The 22,587-nt window shown below is 40.8% G+C and overlaps 2 protein-coding genes across 5 annotated transcripts; both read left to right on the forward strand.

Moving 5' to 3' along the window:
• Nucleotides 1-7,268: 7,268 nt before the first annotated feature.
• Nucleotides 7,269-10,199, forward strand: LOC146507615 (myb-related transcription factor, partner of profilin-like). Of its 3 annotated transcripts, XM_085176759.1 has the most exons (4): nt 7,269-7,901; nt 8,013-8,099; nt 8,204-8,342; nt 8,474-10,199. In XM_085176759.1, exons 1-4 carry the CDS (start codon nt 7,754-7,756, stop codon nt 8,766-8,768), a joined length of 669 nt encoding a protein of 222 aa, XP_085032885.1. In that variant the 5' UTR covers nt 7,269-7,753; the 3' UTR covers nt 8,769-10,199. The 3 variants fall into 3 exon arrangements, with proteins under 3 accessions (XP_085032885.1, XP_085032883.1, XP_085032886.1); XM_085176757.1 differs by having other exon boundaries at nt 7,269-8,099; XM_085176760.1 differs by having other exon boundaries at nt 7,269-8,099; nt 8,204-8,274.
• A 5,141-nt stretch (nt 10,200-15,340) lies between these two features.
• On the forward strand, nt 15,341-20,822 carry LOC146507616 (uncharacterized). 2 transcript variants are annotated; one of them, XM_085176763.1, is made up of 5 exons: nt 15,341-15,854; nt 19,161-19,411; nt 19,579-19,746; nt 19,867-19,962; nt 20,414-20,822. In XM_085176763.1, exons 2-5 carry the CDS (start codon nt 19,268-19,270, stop codon nt 20,729-20,731), a joined length of 726 nt encoding a protein of 241 aa, XP_085032889.1. In that variant the 5' UTR covers nt 15,341-15,854; nt 19,161-19,267; the 3' UTR covers nt 20,732-20,822. The 2 variants fall into 2 exon arrangements, with proteins under 2 accessions (XP_085032889.1, XP_085032888.1); XM_085176762.1 differs by lacking the exon at nt 15,341-15,854 and having other exon boundaries at nt 18,672-19,411.
• Nucleotides 20,823-22,587: the final 1,765 nt, after the last annotated feature.

Here is a 22,587-nt window from a genome sequence, read left to right on the forward strand (position 1 = left end):
AAATTCTATATCGCAGTTTTCAAAATGAAATGGATTACGCTGGTAGGAGCCAGTGTATGCTTCATTGTCTATAAATGCAATGATCACAAATTTAGGTATCCTACCCATAAATAAATTGTCATTTGTTGATATTCTAGCCCCTGCAGGTATGGAGAAGGTCTTTAAAGACACTCTGTCTACCGTGTATTTTGCGTTTGCATGGTGCAATGCCTTGCTGTGTGCAAGTCTGACGGTCGGTGATACACTAACTTTCTTGACAAAGAGACTGGCTGAGACAATTTTAACTCTGTATGCATTGGCATCCGCTGTCATGAGAGCAAATTCGTCTTTAGAGCGCACAAATTTCAGTGACAGGTCGATTCCATTAAGTAACAGTTTTTCTTGAAAAAACAGGTCTGCATGTACAGGTGCTATCAATTCAACAATACTGCTATTTGCTGTGTAGCCACCTCTGGTCACCAGGCCCTGGTTCTCTCCTTCTATAGATGTGTCATTCATGTGTGATGATGTATCCTTACAGAATAACCCGGTGCTGAACTGTGTGTCTAAAGTGTCCTTATTATAATTGATAAGACATTCTATCACACCTCTGTATGGATATGTGTTGGATGATTGACTAATGAGCCGGTCTCCCAAATTAACATCAACTTGACTAAATATGCTGCATCCAGGATAATTAATAAATCCTACATTAGCGTCCCTAGCCATGTTTGAGCCATCAGCGTTTGTGATTCTCACACGTGTGTAGATATATGAGTCATTTAGATCCAGGTAATCTTCACCGGACGATGAGATGTAAAACTCGATCGGCCCTCCATCAGTGATTGCAGATACAGGTGGGATTTCGATAAATGTACTTTTCTCAATGCTAGTCTGTGTGTAGGGAACAGTAAACAGGTCCAGCTCTGTTTTTACACATTCTCCAGAATGACTGTGTAACAGTGCCATTTAGAATATGTCAAACTCTGCAGTTTTAGAACGACTGGTTCTGGGTCTTTTCACTCTGCGTGGCGGTGTCCGTTTGCTAGCTCTCCTGCTAGGTTTTGTGGTTTTACGCTTTTTAGACAACGGTTGCCCTGGGGGTGGGGTCTTAGATGGTCTGGGCGTATACACATACAATCCGCTACCGTCCTGCTTAGTGGTTGAGGGTCTGGTTATGTTGGTTATGACATCAGACACTATGCCCGATGCGGCTGTTTTTAGGTGTGGTTTGACTATGCTAACTCCTTTTTTAAACAGTGGTACAGCAAATCTAAACAAGCTGCGGAACAACCCACCCAGCCCTGACCCATATTGCGTACTGGTCCCAACATACCCTCCGAGCTCTCCACCAGCCTGTGATAAGTAGTATTTTACATATTTTGAGTCATCAGTGTTGTAGACGGCCATCCTTTTTTTTTTTCAAAAATGCTGGGTTATCGGTCGGAAGTGTAACTTGACAAACACCTTGCCGTATAAAAAGGGTATGTGTTGATTTCGATCGTCTTTCAAATCAATTTCTATGTCGTCGATCAATGTCTTTGACACAGGTGTGTAGTGTGGGCTGTCAAATTGTAGAATAGGCAAGCGGCGGTCATCGTCCGTGATATTTATAGCTCTTAATAGCCTCGCGTGGGCGTCACCCACAAGCTGGTAATCAACGATATCTGCATAAATAAAGATGTTATATTTTCCCCCGTATATGTCTGCGGGGTGCGGGGCATATGTGTTTTTATAATGAAGTACAAACGGCTCTCCTGTTTCGAATCCTAGGATTTCCGCCAGTCTCCCTCTAAATGTGAGAATAGTGCCCCTAGGTCCCATAACACAGGCATGGTTAGTAACTGTGTTGTATTGCATTTTAAGGTCTGCAGTGGTTTGGTACTGCTGACATTTAAAATTAAATTCTTTTATTATCTGTTCCACAGATGCATAATGACCCACAGACAGTTCGATCATGGTTACGGCGATGGTTCCATCTTTGACTGGGTCATGAATTTCCACTTGCGAATCTGATTGTGGAAAAGACATCCATATGCGTGGGTACTGTATCTCTATAACAGCGACCTCATACGGCTGATCCAAAACGATAGGTTTTGCTAGCTTTGTTCTAAAATTAGATATCTTATTACCCGGGTAAACATGCGCCGAAGCATTCGAGAAGAGGCTTACATAGAAGCCTGCATTGTTGTTGTTCTTTTTATTCATGCTTTCTCCGTCTATGCTCAGTGTTGAATGAATGTGTGTAGAGCTGCGTCATCTGAGTTAATTACGCCTCAACGATGTCTTTCTCTGGAATCCACGAATTAAAGCTGTCGGGCCATCCTAGCCATTTCACTAGCACATGCTTTTTCCGACCCACTTTTTTTCTAGCCAATATGTTTTCAATTTTAAATGTTTTCATCAACAACCACACGTTGTATCTCAGGCTCATAAAATGACCCTTTCAATACCTCTCCTGCTAGATCCGCTAGTCTGTACACTGGGGGCTGTCTCCCTATACGTTCCTTGACTGTGAAAATCTCATCGGTGTAGGTCTGCTCGTATCCTTTTCGAAACTTTCCTCTCAGTTTTGATATTCGTACAGTGTCGCCAATATTAAATTTAAAGCACAGTTCCCTCTGAGGCCTCGTTTTGTACAGCGCGTTAAACACCGACTTCTCATTATCCTTATTCACCTCTGCCGGAGCCATTTGGATAGATCTGTGATAAGCATTGTTATATGCTTGTGTGAGATCTGGTATGACATCTACATATCTCCGGGAGTTGGCTGATGTTAAGTACTTCCACATTCTACCCTTGAAGCTACGATTGAATCTCTCGACAATACTGCATTTAACCTCGCTAGCTGTTGAGAAATGCTTGATATTATATCGCTTCATTAGCTGTTTAAAGGTTGTATTATAAAACTCTTTGCCGTCATCTGTTTGTAGTTTCACAGGGATCCTACCCTCACTAAGTATATCCTCAAAAGCAGCTGATACAACATTCGCTGTCTTGTTTGTTAGGCATCTAACCCATGCGTATTTTGAGAATACATCTATACATGTTAGCAGATATCTCACATTATCATTATCTGCCACATATTCACACATGTCAACCAGATCGGCTAGAAACTGTTTGTCGATCCCTGTCACCAATACTCTATTTCTGGGGAAATGGATCCTCACAGGTTTATGGAGTGTGTAAGTGTCGTCTTGTTCTAAATAATGTTTGACCTGAGATATTGGAGGTGTTACACCTGATGCCTCCCCTGCCGCTATACGTAGCTTATTTAAACTGGCCAACCCCGCAGGATGGGCTGGATCATGATATATTTTATGCAATGTGCTTTCCATGACTGTGCAAACCACAAATGACTAAGAAGTTGGTGTTAACACGTCTTTTTATTTAATTTTCACACAGACACAATCACAGACAATGGATACTTGAACAGCACACATTAAACCAGGTGTCTCCCAGCCCAGTAGTTTCCAATCATGCGGAGCATGGCTGGTTTAACACGTCGGGCGCAAGTACTTGCTTCTAGCAGGTCCACAATGTTGTCATTAATGGTGCATACTATATTTCGCTCTGATCTCAGTTCACACATGAGGTGTTCTGCAACTCTGCGGATTTGTGTTCCAGTCCCATCTGTGGTGTTTGAGCGTACAAACAGCTGGATGGCTGGGATGAATCGGTCAGTCTTGAGCCTTATCATCACATCGTCATAGTAGGTGTCGAAGAAATACTCAGACAATTCCTGCAAGCAGCTGTGTTGCACCTGACTGGGGTGGCCTGTTTGGCATCCGTAACATGTCTCTTGTAGAAACTCATTCAGCGCCAACATCAACAGGTGGAGAGTTGCGAGTTTGATGTCGATTACAGTTTCCTCCCACAGGTCTGATATGAGGGGGTCCTGCGAGCATGATGGTGAGGGTGGTGGAGTCTGGGGGGTCGGGATTAGCAGCCCTATTGATGGTGACTCTGACAGGTCCCACGACGGCGAGTCATTCTCTGTAAAATGAAAACCACAAGCTCTTAATTTGTCACATAGATACACACGCAACCCCACACACACCCCTCACATTAAACCTACCAGTTTATTGTTTAGTTGTCGGAAGGTCTTATGATTTTAGGTTTGCACAGGGTAGCAGGCAAACCAGTCTTCGGACAACTCGCCAGATCGTCAAAAACAAGGCGTTTTCTAATACTCTCGTACGCAGTGTTGAGTCTGTCCCTCTTGATCGCGTCGTCAATCTGGCTAAACAGACGCGACAAACCTCTCCAGTCGCACCACTGTATAAAAAACAAGTCCTTAAACCATCTTGTGCGCTCTTCAAGGTTTAGAGGGTAAGGATTTAACCTCCAGTTTTCAAGCCCCCTGGAAGCAATAAGACTATCCCTGTCATCACATGCACTGAGAAAAATAAAGTCTTCAGGGTTGCGATTGAAACGATCAGCCTCAACCCTGTAAAGCTCAGGGCCTGATGCACTGTTCCACTGGGAAACATACAGCACCTCTGGGAAGCCCACATTGTCCAGGTCCGCACACACTACGGTCCGGAAGAGCTTCCAGTTTTTGGTAGAGATGCTTTGGGGTTCCCCCCAAAACAATCCCTCGCCACAATCTACACCAAGCACAACTGTCCCTTCGGTATATTTAATGGTATACACATACCCTTCAGCGCCGCGATATTCTAACTTAAATACAGTCCCATCTACGGCATTTTCACAGCGTTGCTTTTTACGTTGAGGACCCCGGCTGCATACTCCTGTAGACATACCTAGAGCGGCTGTGGCATGGGCGATGTCCTGGCTGGGTGTCATGGTTGATACAGATGGTATTCTGTGCTCCTTAGGTCGATGAGTCGGTGGGGTCCTTAGCGCGATGTGTCTGTGCTCCTTAGGCCGTGGCGGTGATGGTCTTAGAATGTGAAAGGATCACTTTTATACCTATATAACCTAAGCCATCCCACTAGGAGGAGTCGATACCGCCCAGAGGGTGTGTTTTCACACCTGAACGCGCATGCGCCGAGCACATCTGAACGCGCATGCGCACACGCACGAATCCGACCAAACGGGGTGGGAGGTGGGGGGTGGGGGGTGGGGGGGGGGGGCAAAAAAAGTGCAGGTATATTACTACTAGTCACTGCCACAGTGTAACTCAGCAACGCAGTAACCTGAACGGTTCATCAAAGTCACCAATCGCATTAGGACCCCGCCCTCATTTGGGCCCCGCCTCCAAACTGTCAATAGTAAATTTGTAAATTTGCTTGTGAGAGCAGGATTTCAGAGAGCTTGCTGCGAGAGTCTAAAACTGTAGCAGATCGTGTAAAGGAGACAGTCGCGTGTGCACGAGTGCATCTTTGTGCAGTTTTGTTAGTTTCCTCAGTTTAGGTTTCTCTTAGGCTACGTTCACTCTGCAGGTCTTGATGCTCAATTCTGATTTTTTGATCAAATCCGATTTTTTTGTCTGCTCGTTCACACTACAAATAAAATGTGACAGCAAACGCGCTCTAGTGTGAACGCTCAAAGCGACCGCATGCGCAAAAGAAGACGTCACACACAACGCGCTCTGTTTAGACCCAGAGCAACAGTATTGTTTGACTGATATACTTAATATAAAGACTTCGGACTTTACGTTTCCCAGTTTTTGCTTTAAGTTATTTTGTTATTTACATAATAATGTAAATAACCTAATAATGATCCTTATTGCTGTTTTAGAGGAGCGCTGCTTCAAAGGATAGTTGCAGATTTCTGTCAGAATCTGCAGATTATACAGAACAAATAAAATGTTCACGTTTCTCCAACGTTGTCTTCCCAACAGTTTCACTGGATGTCCAGGAAGTGTTCACGATGTCTTCTCTGGCGCTGATAATTGGCATCTGTCTTGTGTCGGTGACGTAAAAGACGGATTTAATGCGACATGACCATCAAACAGCAGCTTTCTAAAACATCAGATATGTATCGGATTCAGAACCACATACGAAAGTGACCCAGATTGGATTTGAAAATATCGGATTTGTGCCGTTCACACTGTCACACCATGATCGGATAGATGGGTCGCATAGGGTCAAAAAAGTCGGATTTGATGCGCTTTCGCCTGCAGTGTGAACGTAGCCGTAGTTTCTCTATATGCCCTTCTCCATTCCTCCTGTATCCTGTTCACTTCACAAAATAAACCTCAATCTCCACATCTATGTCAGTGCCTGGTTTGGGCCCTTACCTTACCCTTACCTCACCTCCACACGGCCTGCGTCGCCAGCCGTGACAGCTTGAGATGAGATGAGATGAATTTCTACAATGGCAGATACAAAATCCTGTCACTTGAAATCTCACTATCTGCAGTTCTTACACGATTACATATACACACAGTTAATGTCCCTCCATTTGGAAAGACCGAGGATCAGCGTGAACTTCAGACCTGGCTTCTACATTCAACACAGATGCTCTCACAACCCTAATGATAGTTATATAAGAGCAGATGCTGCTGGTGCAGTAAGCTGTACGTTTTACGTCCAATGGATGATGATCTGATTAGTCGACTAATCGCAAAAATAATCGGTGACTAGTCGACTGTCAAAATAATCGTTTGTGGCAGCCCTACACCCAAGTAAGACAAACACTCTAACACCTTTCACTTGTGTTTATATAGTTTAGTTCACTTCTGGATTCCTCTGCTTGTCTAACTCCCCTTTCGTCTCTCATGGATCTTGCCTGGTTTCTCGCTTTCTGCTCCTTTCCCAGCAAGCTCAGTCTCTCACCCAAGTTGATGTATTTCTCCTGATTGAATAGCTTTCTAACTGATTCTGTGCCTCGCTGTCCTGTCTGGATCTCGCACTTGAGTCCACTTGGTCTTAGCTCAGTAAATCATAAGTCTTCCGTTCTACTTATTCAGACAATCAGGATTTTTATTCACTTTTCATGCCTAAAGATGAATAAAAAAACTTATAGGTTTATATAGGTCATAATGTGTGATACGGTTAAGTAGCATTTTCAGGTATCTGTACTTCAGTTTATTTTGCTACTGTTCTGGTAGATACAGCATTGTCTGTGCAGAAATTAATCTAGTATACCGGACCATCAATGTTCTCTCCATGGTCATCACAAAGCACCTCACACGTGGTTTTTTACTGCTTCTCTGTATACTAAAAGTTTATACACTGGGAGAAAGCACATCTGGGCCCGTATCCCTAAAGATTCTGAGAATCCTCTCAGAGAGCTCCTAACTTAACCTAAAAATTCCTTGCCAGGAGTTTTAGCTTAGAAGTGATTCCAGAACATTTTCAGTGAATGGATGGAAAATCCTATCTTAGTGAGGAGGTGTGGTTGACCCTGTTGCTAGGTATGAGTCATCATTTCAAAAGCCGTGATTGGTTGATCCTACAAGTTTGATGGAAATGAGCTTTTGGTGATAATGAGCAAAGGATGTACCCTCAAATCAATAAACATAATTATACACTCTAATCTTATGCTGACTGTAATTGTAAATAATATTTCACATTCAAGAAAATATCTGGAAAATGAATAGTAAGCTGTAGGGGTTATAGCCTAACATTAGAATCTAAAATATGTGAAAACTTAAACTCATTACACCCTGTTCAAATAATGATTCGTGTCTTATTTGCTCATATTAATATCCTAGCTGGCATATTTTGTACTTTCACTCCCATATGGACCCCATTGAAAACAAGATGGCCTATCTCAAGGGGCTGTCCTTAATGAAGTAGAAATCCCAACGTTACAAGTCCAGTGTGGTCTTAACGAGGGTAACACGGCTCAGCTTTTATCAATGTCTGTGATTGCTGGCTGGTCTATTTATAAAGGCTTGTTAACAAATATCCTACAAACACAGAAAATGGAGAAAAAAAGGACTCGCAAGCCGAACTGGACTGAGGAGCAAGGTTTGTTGCTGGCCCAGTTGGTGAACGAACATAAAGGTATGTTACGAGGAAAATTTGGCCCAACTGTCACTAGCCAAGGCAAGAGGCGCACCTGGGACACAATATCCCAAACAATCAATGCCTCTTTTCCACTGGTGGTGCGGACAGGCGACGATTGTGAGAAAAGGTGGTATGTGCTGCAGTCCAAGGCAAAAGATGAGATTGCAGCACACAAGCGGGAATCCTCACTCACAGGTGAGCAAAATATTATAGCCTACCACATAATCTGGCAACTTGCTCCTGCTGGCAAAGTTAATTTACATGCCTAAGTACTGTGTTCATTGACTGTTTCTTTCTAGGGGGTGGACCACCTGCAACGCGGCTGTCCCAGGTGGCCGACACTGTCTTTCAAGTCCTGGGACACTCTGAGGTCAGTGTCACCGGGCTGCCAACAGGCATTGACACATCAATGATGCAGGCCCTTGAAGTGCAGCAAAGGTAGGACACAGGGTTATTCATATCTACAGTGTTTATTCATTGCAGAAGCCATTTCATGTGTTATCCATGCTCATTGTGTTAAATTAATTTAATCAAAACTATAATTAAACTAGGCCTATGTATTTCTGTAGCATGGAGCCATCACAAGAACCGGGCCCATCAAGTTTGCCGATGAGATTGCCGCCTGAACCATCTGCAGCTGCTACTCAGGATAGCCCGGCGGATCAAACACCATTCCCATCCGCAGCACCTGCTCCGTCAGCATCCCTGGAGGAGAGCAGATTGCAACTCACAACTGAAGTGTTTGAACAACAAAAAAAAGTCCTTTCCCTTCAGGAGGAGTACTACCGCCTTAAAATTGAACACCTAAAAAATAAACCATTTACAGATTGTGTTCTTTGTCTTGCATTTAACAATTGCAGGTGATGTGCAGTAAAACTGTGGTAGTTCACAAGTTCTCAAAAGACATGGGGCTACAGTTTGCCTGAAATGTAAATTTGTGAAGTTTGCCCTGTAAGGCAGTCCACTCTGGGCTAGGTTCCCCTGTGGAATGTAAATATCTTCTTCACCACCATCCTCATCGTTGTCTTCATCCTCATCCTCATCGCCATCCTCCAGAGGTTCTGCAATCTGTCTAACCTTGCAAATATTGTGTAATATTGCACAGGCTATGATGACTTTGCTGACTTTTTCAGGCCTCAGCCACACCTCTCCGTGGAGAACATGAAAGCGCCTCTTAAGCTGGCCTATGCCGCGCTCCACCACCGCTCTTGTTGTCTTGTGGGCCCTACAATTGAATACAGAGACCTTTAATTATTTGATGGAAATATTGCACTACTTGGATGCTCTAACATATTGCTTGCATTTCATTTCCATGATTTTTGTATTTTTTGGCTTACCTGTTGTAGTTTAGTTGGGGCCCTTGGCGTGGCTGGAGGTAAGGTGTAAGGAGCCATGGTTTGCATGGGTAGCCACTGTCCCCTAACAAGTGGCAATTAGCTGGCACATAGCGTCTCTCAAAAAGCTGTCTGATGCCACTCTCGGAGAGCATTCTCGCATCATGTGTGGAGCCTGGCCATTTAGCCACAATGTCCAAAATCTTACAGGCTGCATTGAACACTATTTGCACATTGATGCTGTGGAAATTCCTCCTGTTAACAAAGACAGCCTCGTCCTCTGATGGCGCAATTATTCTCACATGTGTTCCATCAATTACACCCACAACGCCAGGGAATCCTGCAATGTCCATAAATGCCCTTTTATGTGTGTGTAAAGTGCGGGCATCCAGCGGGAATGAAACAAATTGTGTCACAATATTAGGTTGTGACAAAGCTGTCAGTGTTTGGGTGATGACTCTGCTGACGGAGGATTGGGACAGACCCAAGTCATCACTGCTGCATTGTTGCATTTTCCCGGTTGCCAAATACCTCAGGGTTGTGATTACTTTCGTCTCCGGTGTAATAGCGTTGTGGCGTCGAGTTGGTGAAGTAATTGCATCTCTAAGGAGATCCACCACAAACATGATTCCTGCACGATCCAATCTGTAGCGTCTCAATAATTCCCTGTCATCCAGTGTTTGCAGGACATCTCTCCTGCCTCTTCTGTTGGCCATTTTGTGCAGCTGCTTAGGGGAACTCCTAAGCCACTAAAAGTCCTCTTCCCTGCTCTTAGTAGATCTCGCCTTAGGAGCCCTTTTAAGCACTAGGAATCTTGAGGAATAGCTTTTATATTAACTGGGATTGTCGTGTCACTTTTAAGGGAAATTCTAAGAAAACGTCATGACTCTGAGAATTTTCTTAGAATTTGGCCGCTAGGAGCCACTTTTTGCACAAAGATTCTTTAGGGATACGGGCCCTGATCTTCCCAGGGACAGAAGGGGAGACAAGCTGTGTGCATGATGAGTCCAGTGTTTCTGCTGGGGTATGTAACATACTGGGTAAGTGAGGGTAAAGTGGAGCCCACACATGTGTGATCAAAGTCAGTTGCATTCAATTTATATCCAGTAAAATTTAAAATAGTCAGTTGGCGCAAGTTATGTATTTTAATTTACTGAATATATCGGTCTGAGTGTTGCTCACTCAGAAATATCACATTATTCTAAGTAGTATGCATTCACAAGTAATAAGTTATCCTGACTTAGCTATTTTAGTAAACTGTATTTATGGTTTTTGAGGCAATGAGTACATATTTATAAGTGCTGGCAAATCAATGAGATGTTTTTAGTGCACAGTAAACACTTCCAAAGTAACACATAACTGTAATCACATTACATTTAGCAGTAACATGTTGTTGTAGTAAATTCAGTATATTACAGTTACAGTGATGTTTCTTCCATTATCTGCACACCAGGTTGCCAGAAAGGGGAACAAAGAGGCACTTAATGAAAGTGGTTAGCTTTTCAGTAGGGGTGCAATGATACTTGTATCGATATTGAACCGTTCGATACAGTGCTTTCGGTTCGGTACGCATATGTATAAACAATACAAAATTTTTAATTTATTTTATCAACTTTCCTTCTGATGGTGCTGTCTGTGTTGAGCGCTCAGTGGATCTGCGCTCGACAGTGCAGCCTAGGCGGAGTAGTCGAACGCAGATCCACTGAGCACAGCGCAAGCTAGCCAGACAGAAGCTAAGCTCGTTGCAACATGGCAAACTGAACCTCCCCCACCCTCATTCAGATCTGGCGTTTGGAACTATTTTGGTCTTCATGTGACGTATGACCCTGAAGATAAGCGCGTCATGGACTAAAGTAAAACAGTATGTTGGATGTGCCAGCAATGCTCAATTACATTGGTGGGAACTAGTGTGTTAGCGTAGTTAGCTCGTTAACGTGTTGGCCGTCCAGCCCCACGCACGGGGCGATCCGCAGTAGCTCGTTAACGGAGATTTGCCGTGTTGTGGCGTTAACGTTATTACAGATTAACGCAGACAGCACTAGTGGGAACACAACGAATATGACTGCACATTTACTCCGACATCATCCTAGTGCAAAGACAAGTGGAAGCAGACAAAAACAACAAGCACGCATGCTACAAACTTTACCCGAGTCATTTAGACAGCCGTTAGCACATGATTCTCCTTATGGGGACCTGATATGTTTAATATGCTGCTGAGAATATAGCCCAGAAGAAGCGTATAGTAGAGCTTTTATTTTGGAAAGAGACATTTCTCTGTAATAAACTCTCTTTTCCAAAGATGAGTGATTTCTCCATCAGATAGATTTATTTTTTATTACTTTGTTGTTTCAGCAACATTACATTTAAAAACTGTACTTTTGAGTTAAAATATATATTTATAATTTTAATAAATGACAAATTAAAAAGGCATGAACATTTTTTTTGTATCGAAAAAATATAGAACCGTGACACCAAAGTATCAAACCGAACCGTGATTTTTGTGTATCGTTGCACCCCTACTTTTCAGGAATGGCAATAAGGACGTTACTCTTCTTTTATTGAACCAAAGAACAAGAACACAATGGTAAAGTGCAAACTGCAGTCATGACAGAAACAACTGCATTATGCACAAACTCACATCTACGTTGGCATTTTGTTGCCTGTCCTGTTGATGGATGTAAAAACAGTATATGCAGAAGACCATCCTCTCTGAATGTAAAATCTTTATAGAAATGCTGAAAATTAATTTGTTGAGTTTTGTTCTGACAGACATGATTGTGAGATGTGTGGATGTAGAAATAAATAGATTTCTTATGTGGGCAAATTAAATTTTTTTTTAAAACTGATTTGTGCCTTTTTTCATTGAGCCCCAAAATCTTTTGTAAAATTAATAAGCTTATATCAAAACTACTGCAGTAACAACAAGACATTGGTCTGGGCTAAGGATTAATGTCCTGCTAATTGGCTGTAATGAAAGAAAATCCCTTCAGCTACTAAACTGTTCTGGGAAAAAACTATTCTGTAGAATGTTTAGCAACAGCATAATGTAGTTTTTAGTGACGGGTTTTGCTCACATGTTTCTTTGCATGAAAATGTTGTAATATTGTTGCAGTATGTTGTGTATTTGAAAATACAAGCAGGTCTTCGGAAGCTCCCCAGCTTGTATATCTGCAGTGAGAGATAAAAACTGAAGGACTCATGGGAGCTCATTTAGAGAAGAGCAGTCTCTCTGTCATTCAGATTGGACAATTGACTGCACACTAACAGTGTTACACACTACAACAGCGCACACATTCTTCTCACTTCTACTTATTAGTTTGCATTTAAGTTTGTTCTTACATTAGGCTACTCGCCTGTTAGCGCAGGCAAGTCAATGAGAAGTGTCCCATTATCTGTTTATCCTCAGGCATGCCCACAGCAAATCCAACTGCTCTAGAGCCAGAGAAGCTCCGGGGAAATACATTAGCATCTATACAATGTCAAGGGTGCTGCGTAAAGAGAAATAATCTTGAGGTCTGGTGAAAGAAAGCATCAGTATTTAATAAGTGTAATAAGATGCCAGAAACTGTCATCAAAGCCAATATTAATGGAAAGCAGGCCTAAACACTTACAATGATTACTCATGGTAAGTGGTAACGGGGGAGGGTGGAGGTGGATGTGGGTGTACCCTAACGGTCAAAAGGTTTAGAACACCTCCAGTTATTTATTGCAAGTCGTTCGAGTGCAATGAACAGCTTGAAATGGTACAAAGGTAAGTGGTGAACTGCCAGAGCTTAAAAAAAAGGGTAAGGTTACCTAAAACCAAATAATATACAGGTGTTCCAACTTTTCTGGATCTATTACAACCCCTCTGTCTGCAAAAATGCAGTGCTGGAGCACACTGTGGTACCAGACCCTCATGAGCATCAGTTGAACATTATTGTACTGCAGAAAGTAGTGTGTTGGTACAGAAATGGTGAGAACAAGACAATTAACAATGGAAGAGAGACAGACCATAAACATAAATGTAGGTCTGTCCTACAGAGAAACTGCAAAGAAAGTCAAGGTGTCAGTGAGTCCAGTTTCCTTCATCATCCAAAGGCTCAGAAACAAACTGTGACAGGAAGAGGTCTGCAGACCCAAAGACACGACTGAATCACTTACAGTGTGATGGCGGCTCACAGGACAACAGCTACAAGCAGCTTAATCGTGGTCGTAGTAAGAAGTCTCAGTTTGAGCTGTGAAGAGAAGACTTCCTGCTGCAGGTTTGACAGGACGAGCTGCAGCAAGAAAGCCAGACGTCAGTATAAGACAAAGAGGCTCGTCTGGGCCATTACACCACTGGACTACTGCAGACTGGAAGAAGGTCTTATGGACTGATAGATCAAAAATTGATAAAACCATAAAAACGGTAAACCAGTTTAAAACAAAACCATGAAGCAGTTTAAGGGAGTCACTTTTGAACTAATAATGTGTAATAATAATAATAATGTGTATGTGTTAGTCCCCATAGGGAAATTGCTCCTCTGCATTTAACCCATTCACCCAGTGGGCAGCCACCAATGCAGCGCCCGGGGAGCAGTGTGTAGGGACGGTACCTTGCTCAGGGGTACCTCAGGGCAGCTGTTCGGTGGAGTCGAACCCCCGACCTTCCGATCATGGGGCCACCACTCTACCTACTGAGCTATCCCTGCCCCCAGGGATAGCTCTGACTTTGAAAATGAATTGTATGTAACACCCCCCAATAAGTGGTTATTCATTGTTGGCTAGTTGAGCTGAAATGTGAAAACCCACCTGTTAGCCATTACGTTAGGGGTTGCAGTGGATTTTGTAAATGAGGACTGTGTGAAGATGAGCTTGTTTGAGTTATGTACACGGTGGTTCCCTGAACTCACAGGCTGGAGTCCAACATTGATTTTTTTCCTTGTCTGGTCCACTGTACCAACCGGTGCAATCAGCTGATGTCCAAAAGATGTGCTCAGCACTATTTTATGCAATAATATGGTCTCTTTCTTCCAAGCACATTCAAACTGTTTACATGCACACCACATCACAAACATAACTAAACAGAAACAAAACAAAAAGATAAAACCTCAGAGTTCAGATATAGCACACTTTTTGGAGACTTTTTTCCCTTGCTTTGTTTCAGAAATTTTTATTATCTCGCTGAATTACTGCATATTAGAAGTTAGGAATAACGAAACCCAATAGAACTAGAAAAATTTGCATTTCCTGCGAAAATGCTGTGTGAATGCCTTGTTGTGGAATCTGCTGAAAAGAGCAGAAGTAAAACTATGTGCTGAAAAGAGGTGAATAAACTGAAAATTCAGCTGAAAACAAATGCAAAAGCTGAACTTTCAAATGAAAAGAGGTGAAAACTCTTTTCAGGTGAAAACACAAGAAAAAGCTGAAAATTCCGCTGAAAAGAGATGAATTAGTAGAATTTCTGATGAAAAGATTTACTTTTCTGAAAACAGCTGAAAAGGCTAGGATTTGTGCTGAAAAGATTTAAAAGGTTTTAACTGTTAACTGAAAAAATTGTTGCTATAAGCGAGATTTGAACCCGGGCCTCCCGTTCTGAAAACGGCTGCTCATCTCACTGAGCTAAAACACAGCTCAACCCGGCAAGCACAATCAGTGACCACATTGATAATGTGTTCCATTAATTTTAGTGGTTAAAAGTCATAACACACATTAGCAGAAATAGCAGAATTTTTTAAAGTTTGAACATAGTATTTATACTATAACATAGTCTTTCTTCTAAATCATAATAATTGAACCAATTGATAGTATTTCTGCCAAATCACAGTATTTCTGGTAAATCACAGTGTTTGTGCCAAACTCCACTTAGTAGTAATACTATAACATAACAGAGATATTATGATTTGACACAGAAACCATGATTTAGCAGAAATACTATGATTGAGCAGAAGTACTAACATGTAGTAGAAGTACTTTGAAATACTATGATTGAGGAGTAATACTTTAACATAGGAGAAATACTGATACACACACACATACACAGAACGTAAAGTGAACAGGGGCTGTTAAGAGTGTGGTCTTGGTATATCTAGGTTAGTTAAATTAGCTGCAGCTGCTGTAATCAGCCCTTACACACACAGACACAGAGAGAGCTACACTGTAAGACCGAATAGTAATAGTTCGATAAATGAAATGAGTTCCAACTACTTAAAAACCTGTTATAAGTTCATACACCTTTATTTTTTTGAGTAGTTTGAACAAGTTTGTTTTTTCAAGTTATCAGTACTTGAATATATTGATTAGTTTCTGACATTGCCCTTAAATAATTTGAGTTTTAACACTGACGTCACTTACGTGCCTACGTACGTACCTACGTGCGCCACCTGTTTCTTTATGAAGTGCTGGCAACCATCTTGGATTCCTCGCTTCGAGTGCGAATGCCCGCTCATTACTCCGAAAGAAACTTGTGGAACGTTAATATCCGAACAGAAATCAAAACATTTGTGAAGGGTTTTATTTGCGGCATTGCCTTTGACGCTGGATAAAGGAGGACGTGCTATGGTATGTTATGGACTTTTGAACTGGAACAGCTAACACTATGCACTTGGCTAGCTGCATTTACCGCCTTTGCGGCATCTTCAGGAGCGCTTTTGTGGTAAGTTGTATTCTTTCCCTGAAACTATAGTTCTCCGTTGTAATAAAGGGTTTTTATCGTCATAAATGTACAACAATAGCAGGCATTTAAGAATTACATGCATGCGTCGTTTTATCCATGTCGCCTTGGCCCCAAAGTGTTTCGCAAGAATTATGCTAATAAGCTCATATTTAGTATAACACATTATTAGTCCCAGCAGAGGCTGCTTCACACTTAGCGCATACATGGATATTGACTTTGGCTAATCCATTTGCTAACCGGTGGAACTTGAAATTTCAATTCAATTCAATTCAATTTTATTTATATAGCGCTAAATCACAACAAATGTCGCCTCAAGGCGCTTCATAGATACAGAGAAAAGCCCAACAATCATATGACCCCCTATGAGCAAGCACTTTGGCGACAGTGGGAAGGAAAAACTCCCTTTTAACAGGAAGAAACCTCCGGCAGAACCAGGCTCAGGGAGGGGCGGCCATCTGCTGCGACCGGTTGGGGTGAGAGAAGGAAGACAGGATAAAGACATGCTGTGGAAGAGAGACAGAGATTAATAACAGATACGATTCAATACAGAGAGGTCTGTTAATACATAGTGAGTGAGAAAGGTGACTGGAAAGGAAAAACTCAATGCATCATGGGAATCCCCCGGCAGCCTACATCTATTGCAGCATAACTAAGGGAGGATTCAGGGTCACCTGGTCCAGCCCTAACTATATGCTTTAGCAAAAAGGAAGGTTTTAAGCCTAATCTTAAAAGTAGAGATAGTGTCTGTCTCCTGAATCCAAACTGGAAGCTGGTTCCACAGAAGAGGGGCCTGAAAACTGAAGGCTCTCCCTCCCATTCTACTTTTAAATACTCTAGGAACAACAAGTAGGCCTGCAGAGCGGGAGCGAAGTGCTCTAATAGGGTGATATGGTACTACAAGGTCATTAAGATAAGATGGGGCCTGATTATTTAAGACCTTGTATGTGAGGAGCAGGATTTTGAATTCAATTCTGGATTTAACAGGAAACCAATGAAGGGAAGCCAAAACAGGAGAAATATGCTCTCTCCTTCTAGTCCCTGTCAGTACTCTTGCTGCAGCATTTTGGATTAACTGAAGGCTTTTCAGTGAGTTTTTTGGACATCCTGATAATAATGAATTGCAGTAGTCTAGCCTGGAAGTAATAAATGCATGAACTAGTTTTTCAGCGTCACTCTGAGACAGGATATTTCTAATTTTAGAGATGTTGCGCAAATGGAAGAACGCAGTCTTACATATTTGTTTAATATGTGCGTTGAAGGACATATCCTGGTCAAAAATGACTCCAAGGTTCCTCACAGTGTTACTGGAGGCCAAGGTAATGCCATCCAGAGTAAGAATCTGGTTAGATACCATATTTCTAAGCTTTTCAGCGCCGAGTACAATGACCTCAGTTTTATCTGAGTTAAGAAGCAGAAAGTTAGTGGCCATCCAAGTCTTTATGTCTTTAAGACATTCCTGCAGTTTAACTAATTGGTGTGTGTTATCTGGCTTCATGGACAGATAGAGCTGGGTGTCATCTGCATAGCAGTGAAAATGTATGCTATGTCTTCTAATGATGCTGCCTAGGGGAAGCATGTATAATGTAAACAGAATTGGTCCTAGCACCGAACCCTGTGGAACTCCATAATTAACCTCAGTGTGTGAAGAGGACTCTCCATTTACATGCACAAATTGGAGTCTATTAGATAGATATGATACAAACCACTGCAGTGCAATACCTGTAATACCTACAGCATGTTCTAATCGCTCTAATAGAATATTATGGTCAACAGTATCGAATGCTGCACTAAGGTCAAGAAGGACAAGCACAGAGATGAGTCCACTGTCAGAGGCCATAAGAAGATCATTTGTAACCTTCACTAAAGCTGTTTCTGTGCTGTGATGAACTCTGAAACCTGACTGAAACTCTTCAAATAAACCATTCCTCTGCAGATGATCTGTTAGCTGTTTGACAACTACTCTTTCAAGGATTTTTGATATGAAAGGAAGGTTGGAGATTGGCCTATAATTAGCTAAGACTGCTGGGTCTAGAGATGGCTTTTTGAGTAAAGGTTTAACTGCAGCCACCTTGAAGGCCTGTGGTACATAGCCGATTATTAGAGATAGGTTGATCATATATAAGATCGAAGAATTAATCAATGGCAGGACTTCTTTGAGCAGTTTTGTAGGAATGGGGTCTAAAAGACACGTTGATGGTTTGGAGGAAGTAATTATTGAAGTTAACTCAGAAAGATCGATTGGAAAAAAAGAGTCTAACTTAACATCAATGGAACTAAGAGTAGCTGTAGATAATATTACATCTGTGGGATGATTATTGGTAATTTTTTCTCTAATGATAAAAATTTTATTTGTGAAGAAGTTCATGAAGTCATCACTAGTTAACGTTAAAGGGATGGTTGGCTCAACAGAGCTCTGACTTTTTGTCAGCCTGGCTACAGTGCTGAAGAGAAACCTGGGGTTGTTCTTATTTTCTTCAATCAGTGATGAGTAGTAAGCTGTTCTGGCTTTGCGGAGGGCTTTCTTATAAAGCAACAAACTATTTCTCCAGGCTAAATGATGATCCTCTAAATTTGTGACACGCCATTTCCTCTCCAGATTACGAGTCATCTGCTTTAGGGTACGTGTTTGAGAATTATACCACGGGGTCAGGTACTTCTGATTAGAGACCTTAGTTTTCACTGGAGCTACAGTATCCAGAGTCGTACGTAGTGAGGAGGTGAAATTATTAACAAGATAATCGACCTCTGTTGGGGTAGCGTTCAGATAGCTGCTCTGCTCTGTGTTGGTACAACTTACGTTTAGTTCTCTGGAGTTGTACATATTAAAACTGGGGCAGCAAAATTGTAGGCACAGGACATACTTACAAAAGCAGTGATTAATCATTACATAATTAGGCGGTAGAACTTGGTTTACATTGCAAATAGTTATGTATACTAAGTTGAAATGTAGAAGCTTCTGAACTGTAAAATTGTTGTGCCTGGTCTATTTTAGGTTAGCTTAACGGCCATCAATAATATATTTACCAAACAGTTATTTTTTTCGTTTTATTTTATTCTGATGCCCAGTGTTCATTAGTGAAAGACTTCGTTTTTTTTTCTGTCAGGGGCTGGGTCTGTGACCCAGCATTTTGAGTTTATTTTGTATTTTTGCTTTCTTATGTTATATTGAAATGAGGTGAAGTTCTTGTATTGTTGGTATTATTAGTTAAGGTTTAGTTGAGTTCTGGGCTAGTTATGTTTCATCTGTGTCTCCTTGGTTATGTGTCTTTTCTGTTCTCTGTGTAGTTTGTCTTGTCTTCTGTGTTTTACTGTTATGTCCATGCCAGGGCAGAAGTAAATTTTCTGGGGTGAAGATGCTGTTTACCTTGACCAGCTAAGACTACAGATTGTAGATGAAGTCGAGTAAAGTGAAAAGAATCCTGATTACAAAGCTGATGCACACAACTTTGGCCTTGCGATGCAAAGAGATAATCAATGATGACCTACCAGTAGGTCAGATCCTGGATTGCTGGCCTACTCTGAAATCCCAGTCCCAGGTAAGAATGTATATAGATGTAACTAACAAGATGTATTTTATATCAACTCCTGTTATCTGGCCTGTCTGAACAAATTATGCCTTTGGAGTGGAAGGATTTTGATGTATTTTGCAAAGATTTATAGACTAATTGAAACTTGTAAACATAAATTTATCCTGTGTGTTCAGATCTGTGCAGAATTGCACAGGATTACAAACCTCCACCTGAAGAACCACTTTTATGCTGTGTTGGACCAACATGCTCCCCGGTTCCAGAGCTTATTCAGAAAGAAAGCTGTTTGCACAGGGAACGTGTCTGATGTCCTGTCTCAGCTCTTCAGAAGCTATAATCTCCAGGTTAGTGGGTTTTTGTCTTGTTTTTTGAGCTTCATTTAATTTGATCAATTTTTCAATTTTAACTACCATTCTTGACTAGGTTAGCCAATAATTTAAAATAAAAATTTTCTTGTGATGTAGGAACAAGCTGATATCCATGCCCAACGTGCTGGTGTGCTTCATGCCCTCCCTGCCTATTTGTACCAAGACACCTCTACCTTCATCAAAACGTGGGATGTAAGTTTTGGACAAAGTTGTGAACAATATCTTAGTAACATCCTTGTTTAGATTTCTCAAAATATTATGACACTTTGACAGTTCGAGAAGCATCTCCATGCTTGGATCTGTCTACAACAGTGTCCATGTCACATAATGGAAACACTATATGTTTTTAATGTGTGTAGACCTTCTATAATGTTCCTAGCCCAACCATATGTCACTGTACAAATGAAAAAAATATATAACTCCTATTGACTTTCTGTTGTTATTGCTACGAAGAGGTATGACTTTGCTTTACTAAAAGTACTATTTTTGTCAGTTTGTTTTCTCAAATCTTTGGTGTGTTGTGGCTTTTTTGTTGTTCAAACAATTGATTTCTGAGCTAGTAATAATCCAGAAATGTGACTTGTATAGATGAAACTAAGAGAAAAAAGAATGCACTAACATGTAGTAATTTTGTTTTTTGTAGATGATGCATTCTGATAGACCAGATATTAGTGAAGTGCCACTTGGACTCCTCCTCATCAGAGCCAATTCCAGCGATGCAACATTCTTCTGCCCTGAGAAGACTGCAGTTTTGGTCGAGGGTAACATGATCTTTGTTTTCACCACCCTGGCTGATGCATTTCTAGTAATATTTGGACTGACCTACGCCCTGCACCTAAGCTACCCAACATGTTTGGCCAACATTTTTGACTTTATTCAGAACGTTTTGATGGGTCTGGAGGGTGGGAAGTTGAAGCCCAAAGTGCTGAGTCTTAAAAATGATCTTTTGGCAGCAGAATAATGTCCAGGATTCCTACACAGCCCTCAAGTGCCTGTTAAAGCAAGTAATTCAATTTATCATGTTTCCAAGTCTGGATAAGTTTTTTTTTTTTTTTTAAAAAAGAGAATAGAATAAAGAAATCTTTGCAGACTCTGTTTCATACTTCATTATCTTAAATCCACAATCTCACTACATTTCTGGCTTCTAGGTGGGATCTTGATTGTCACTTAAGGAACGTTCCTCCTGAACTGCTCATAACTGACATAAGGCGCTAAGGAGGTTTATAACACTTTGTTTTATGTCACTAAAGAAGTATTTTTCTATTTAATGTTTTATTGCTTTGTTGTTGAGACTGTGATTGCACTCTACAAATGTGCTTTTTGCATAACCACAGTATTGGCATATTAAAAAGGTTACCAATTATATTTCAGTGTATTAGCTGCACTATACTATACTATTACTTTCATTCAGTTTTCCCACCTAATAATGCAGGATTTTCTTTTCCTTTTGTTTGTTTTTTAATAAAAAGGCCATACTCATGTGTTAATCAAATCTGAATACTCTTAAAACATGTTGTGAAATTCTTTATTTCTAATATTGTAACCTTGTGCCAAAACTGGACATTTCTGACATTATTCCCTATAAAATGTGGTGGATTTATGTCTTCGGGCTTTTTGTTAGAAATGCTATGTGTTAAAGTAACTCAATAAATTTGTAACTTGAATTTATATTTTCTGTCTTATGTTTTTACAAGTGTAATTATTTTGGGCCCTTTTTTTATATCAAATTCAAAACACAGTAGATTTGGATATTACAAGCGTTTGTATTTTAAATTTTTGAGTTGTATTAGCTTAAAATGGTTAACATTTTGAAACTAAATATTAATTCCTAATAGTTACTTGAGCTAGATTTGTACTTGAAACTCAAAATATCAAGTACAGAGTACTAAACCAAAAATGTGGATATAACATAAAACCATTTATCAATGGTACTTAAAAATATTTATCTAAAGCTAATAAATAAAGTGTGTTTATTTAACTTTTATTTTTAAGTTTTAGTTACTTAAAATATTTTATGTAATCAGTTTCACCAAAAGTTTTGAGTTAAATTAACTTATCGGGTTTTACAGTGTATGAGTTTTCTTCAGTGTATTTCTCACATTCAGGATTCCCCTCGAACAAATGGCCATAATTTCCTAACCGTAGGGACTAGAATGGTCATTCTGACACCGTTTCATTCAGAAGAGATGGGGGAATCATCAGGTCTTGATAATTAAGAGATAAAATATAAATTATTAAAGATATGACTTGTAATACACTGTAACTGAGTAGAGGCGAAGCCAAAACTGCCTTGACTTGCCCCCAAACAATGTTTTGTAACTCTAAATCTATATGGAGCATCACAATCATTCTTTCAGCATAAGAAACAGCAGGGTTTGGTGAACAGTCATGAAAATCTTCAGGGCTCTGTCGAAATCCATCAAAAAGATATGACGAGAGAAAAAAGTGCTTCATTTCCAGAGTTTGAAATCTGAAGAAATCTGAGCAAGGGACGAATTTCCTACCCTCAAACAAACGTAATTCATGGCCAAACGGTAATAGGTGAGAAAAAAATTCTTGAATTGTGAACATCAGGAGTATCTGAAGATATACTGGCACAAGTCTCATGTCTCAACTTTGTTTCGTTAAGGAAATATGATAATTTGAAAATGCCTCTCATTAGAGAATTCCAGCTGTGATTTTGAACAAACTCTCCATTGACTGTCTATGGAGAGTTTTCAGACTTTGTATTGCTCTGAGGAGATTTGCAAAAAATCTGTAACTCCCACAACAAAGATAATGACATTTTCTGAAAGCCAGCATAAATACCTACGTTTT

The sequence above is a fragment of the Neolamprologus multifasciatus genome, chromosome 11 (genome assembly GCF_963576455.1).
Source record: "Neolamprologus multifasciatus chromosome 11, fNeoMul1.2, whole genome shotgun sequence".
Taxonomy (NCBI): domain Eukaryota; kingdom Metazoa; phylum Chordata; class Actinopteri; order Cichliformes; family Cichlidae; genus Neolamprologus; species Neolamprologus multifasciatus.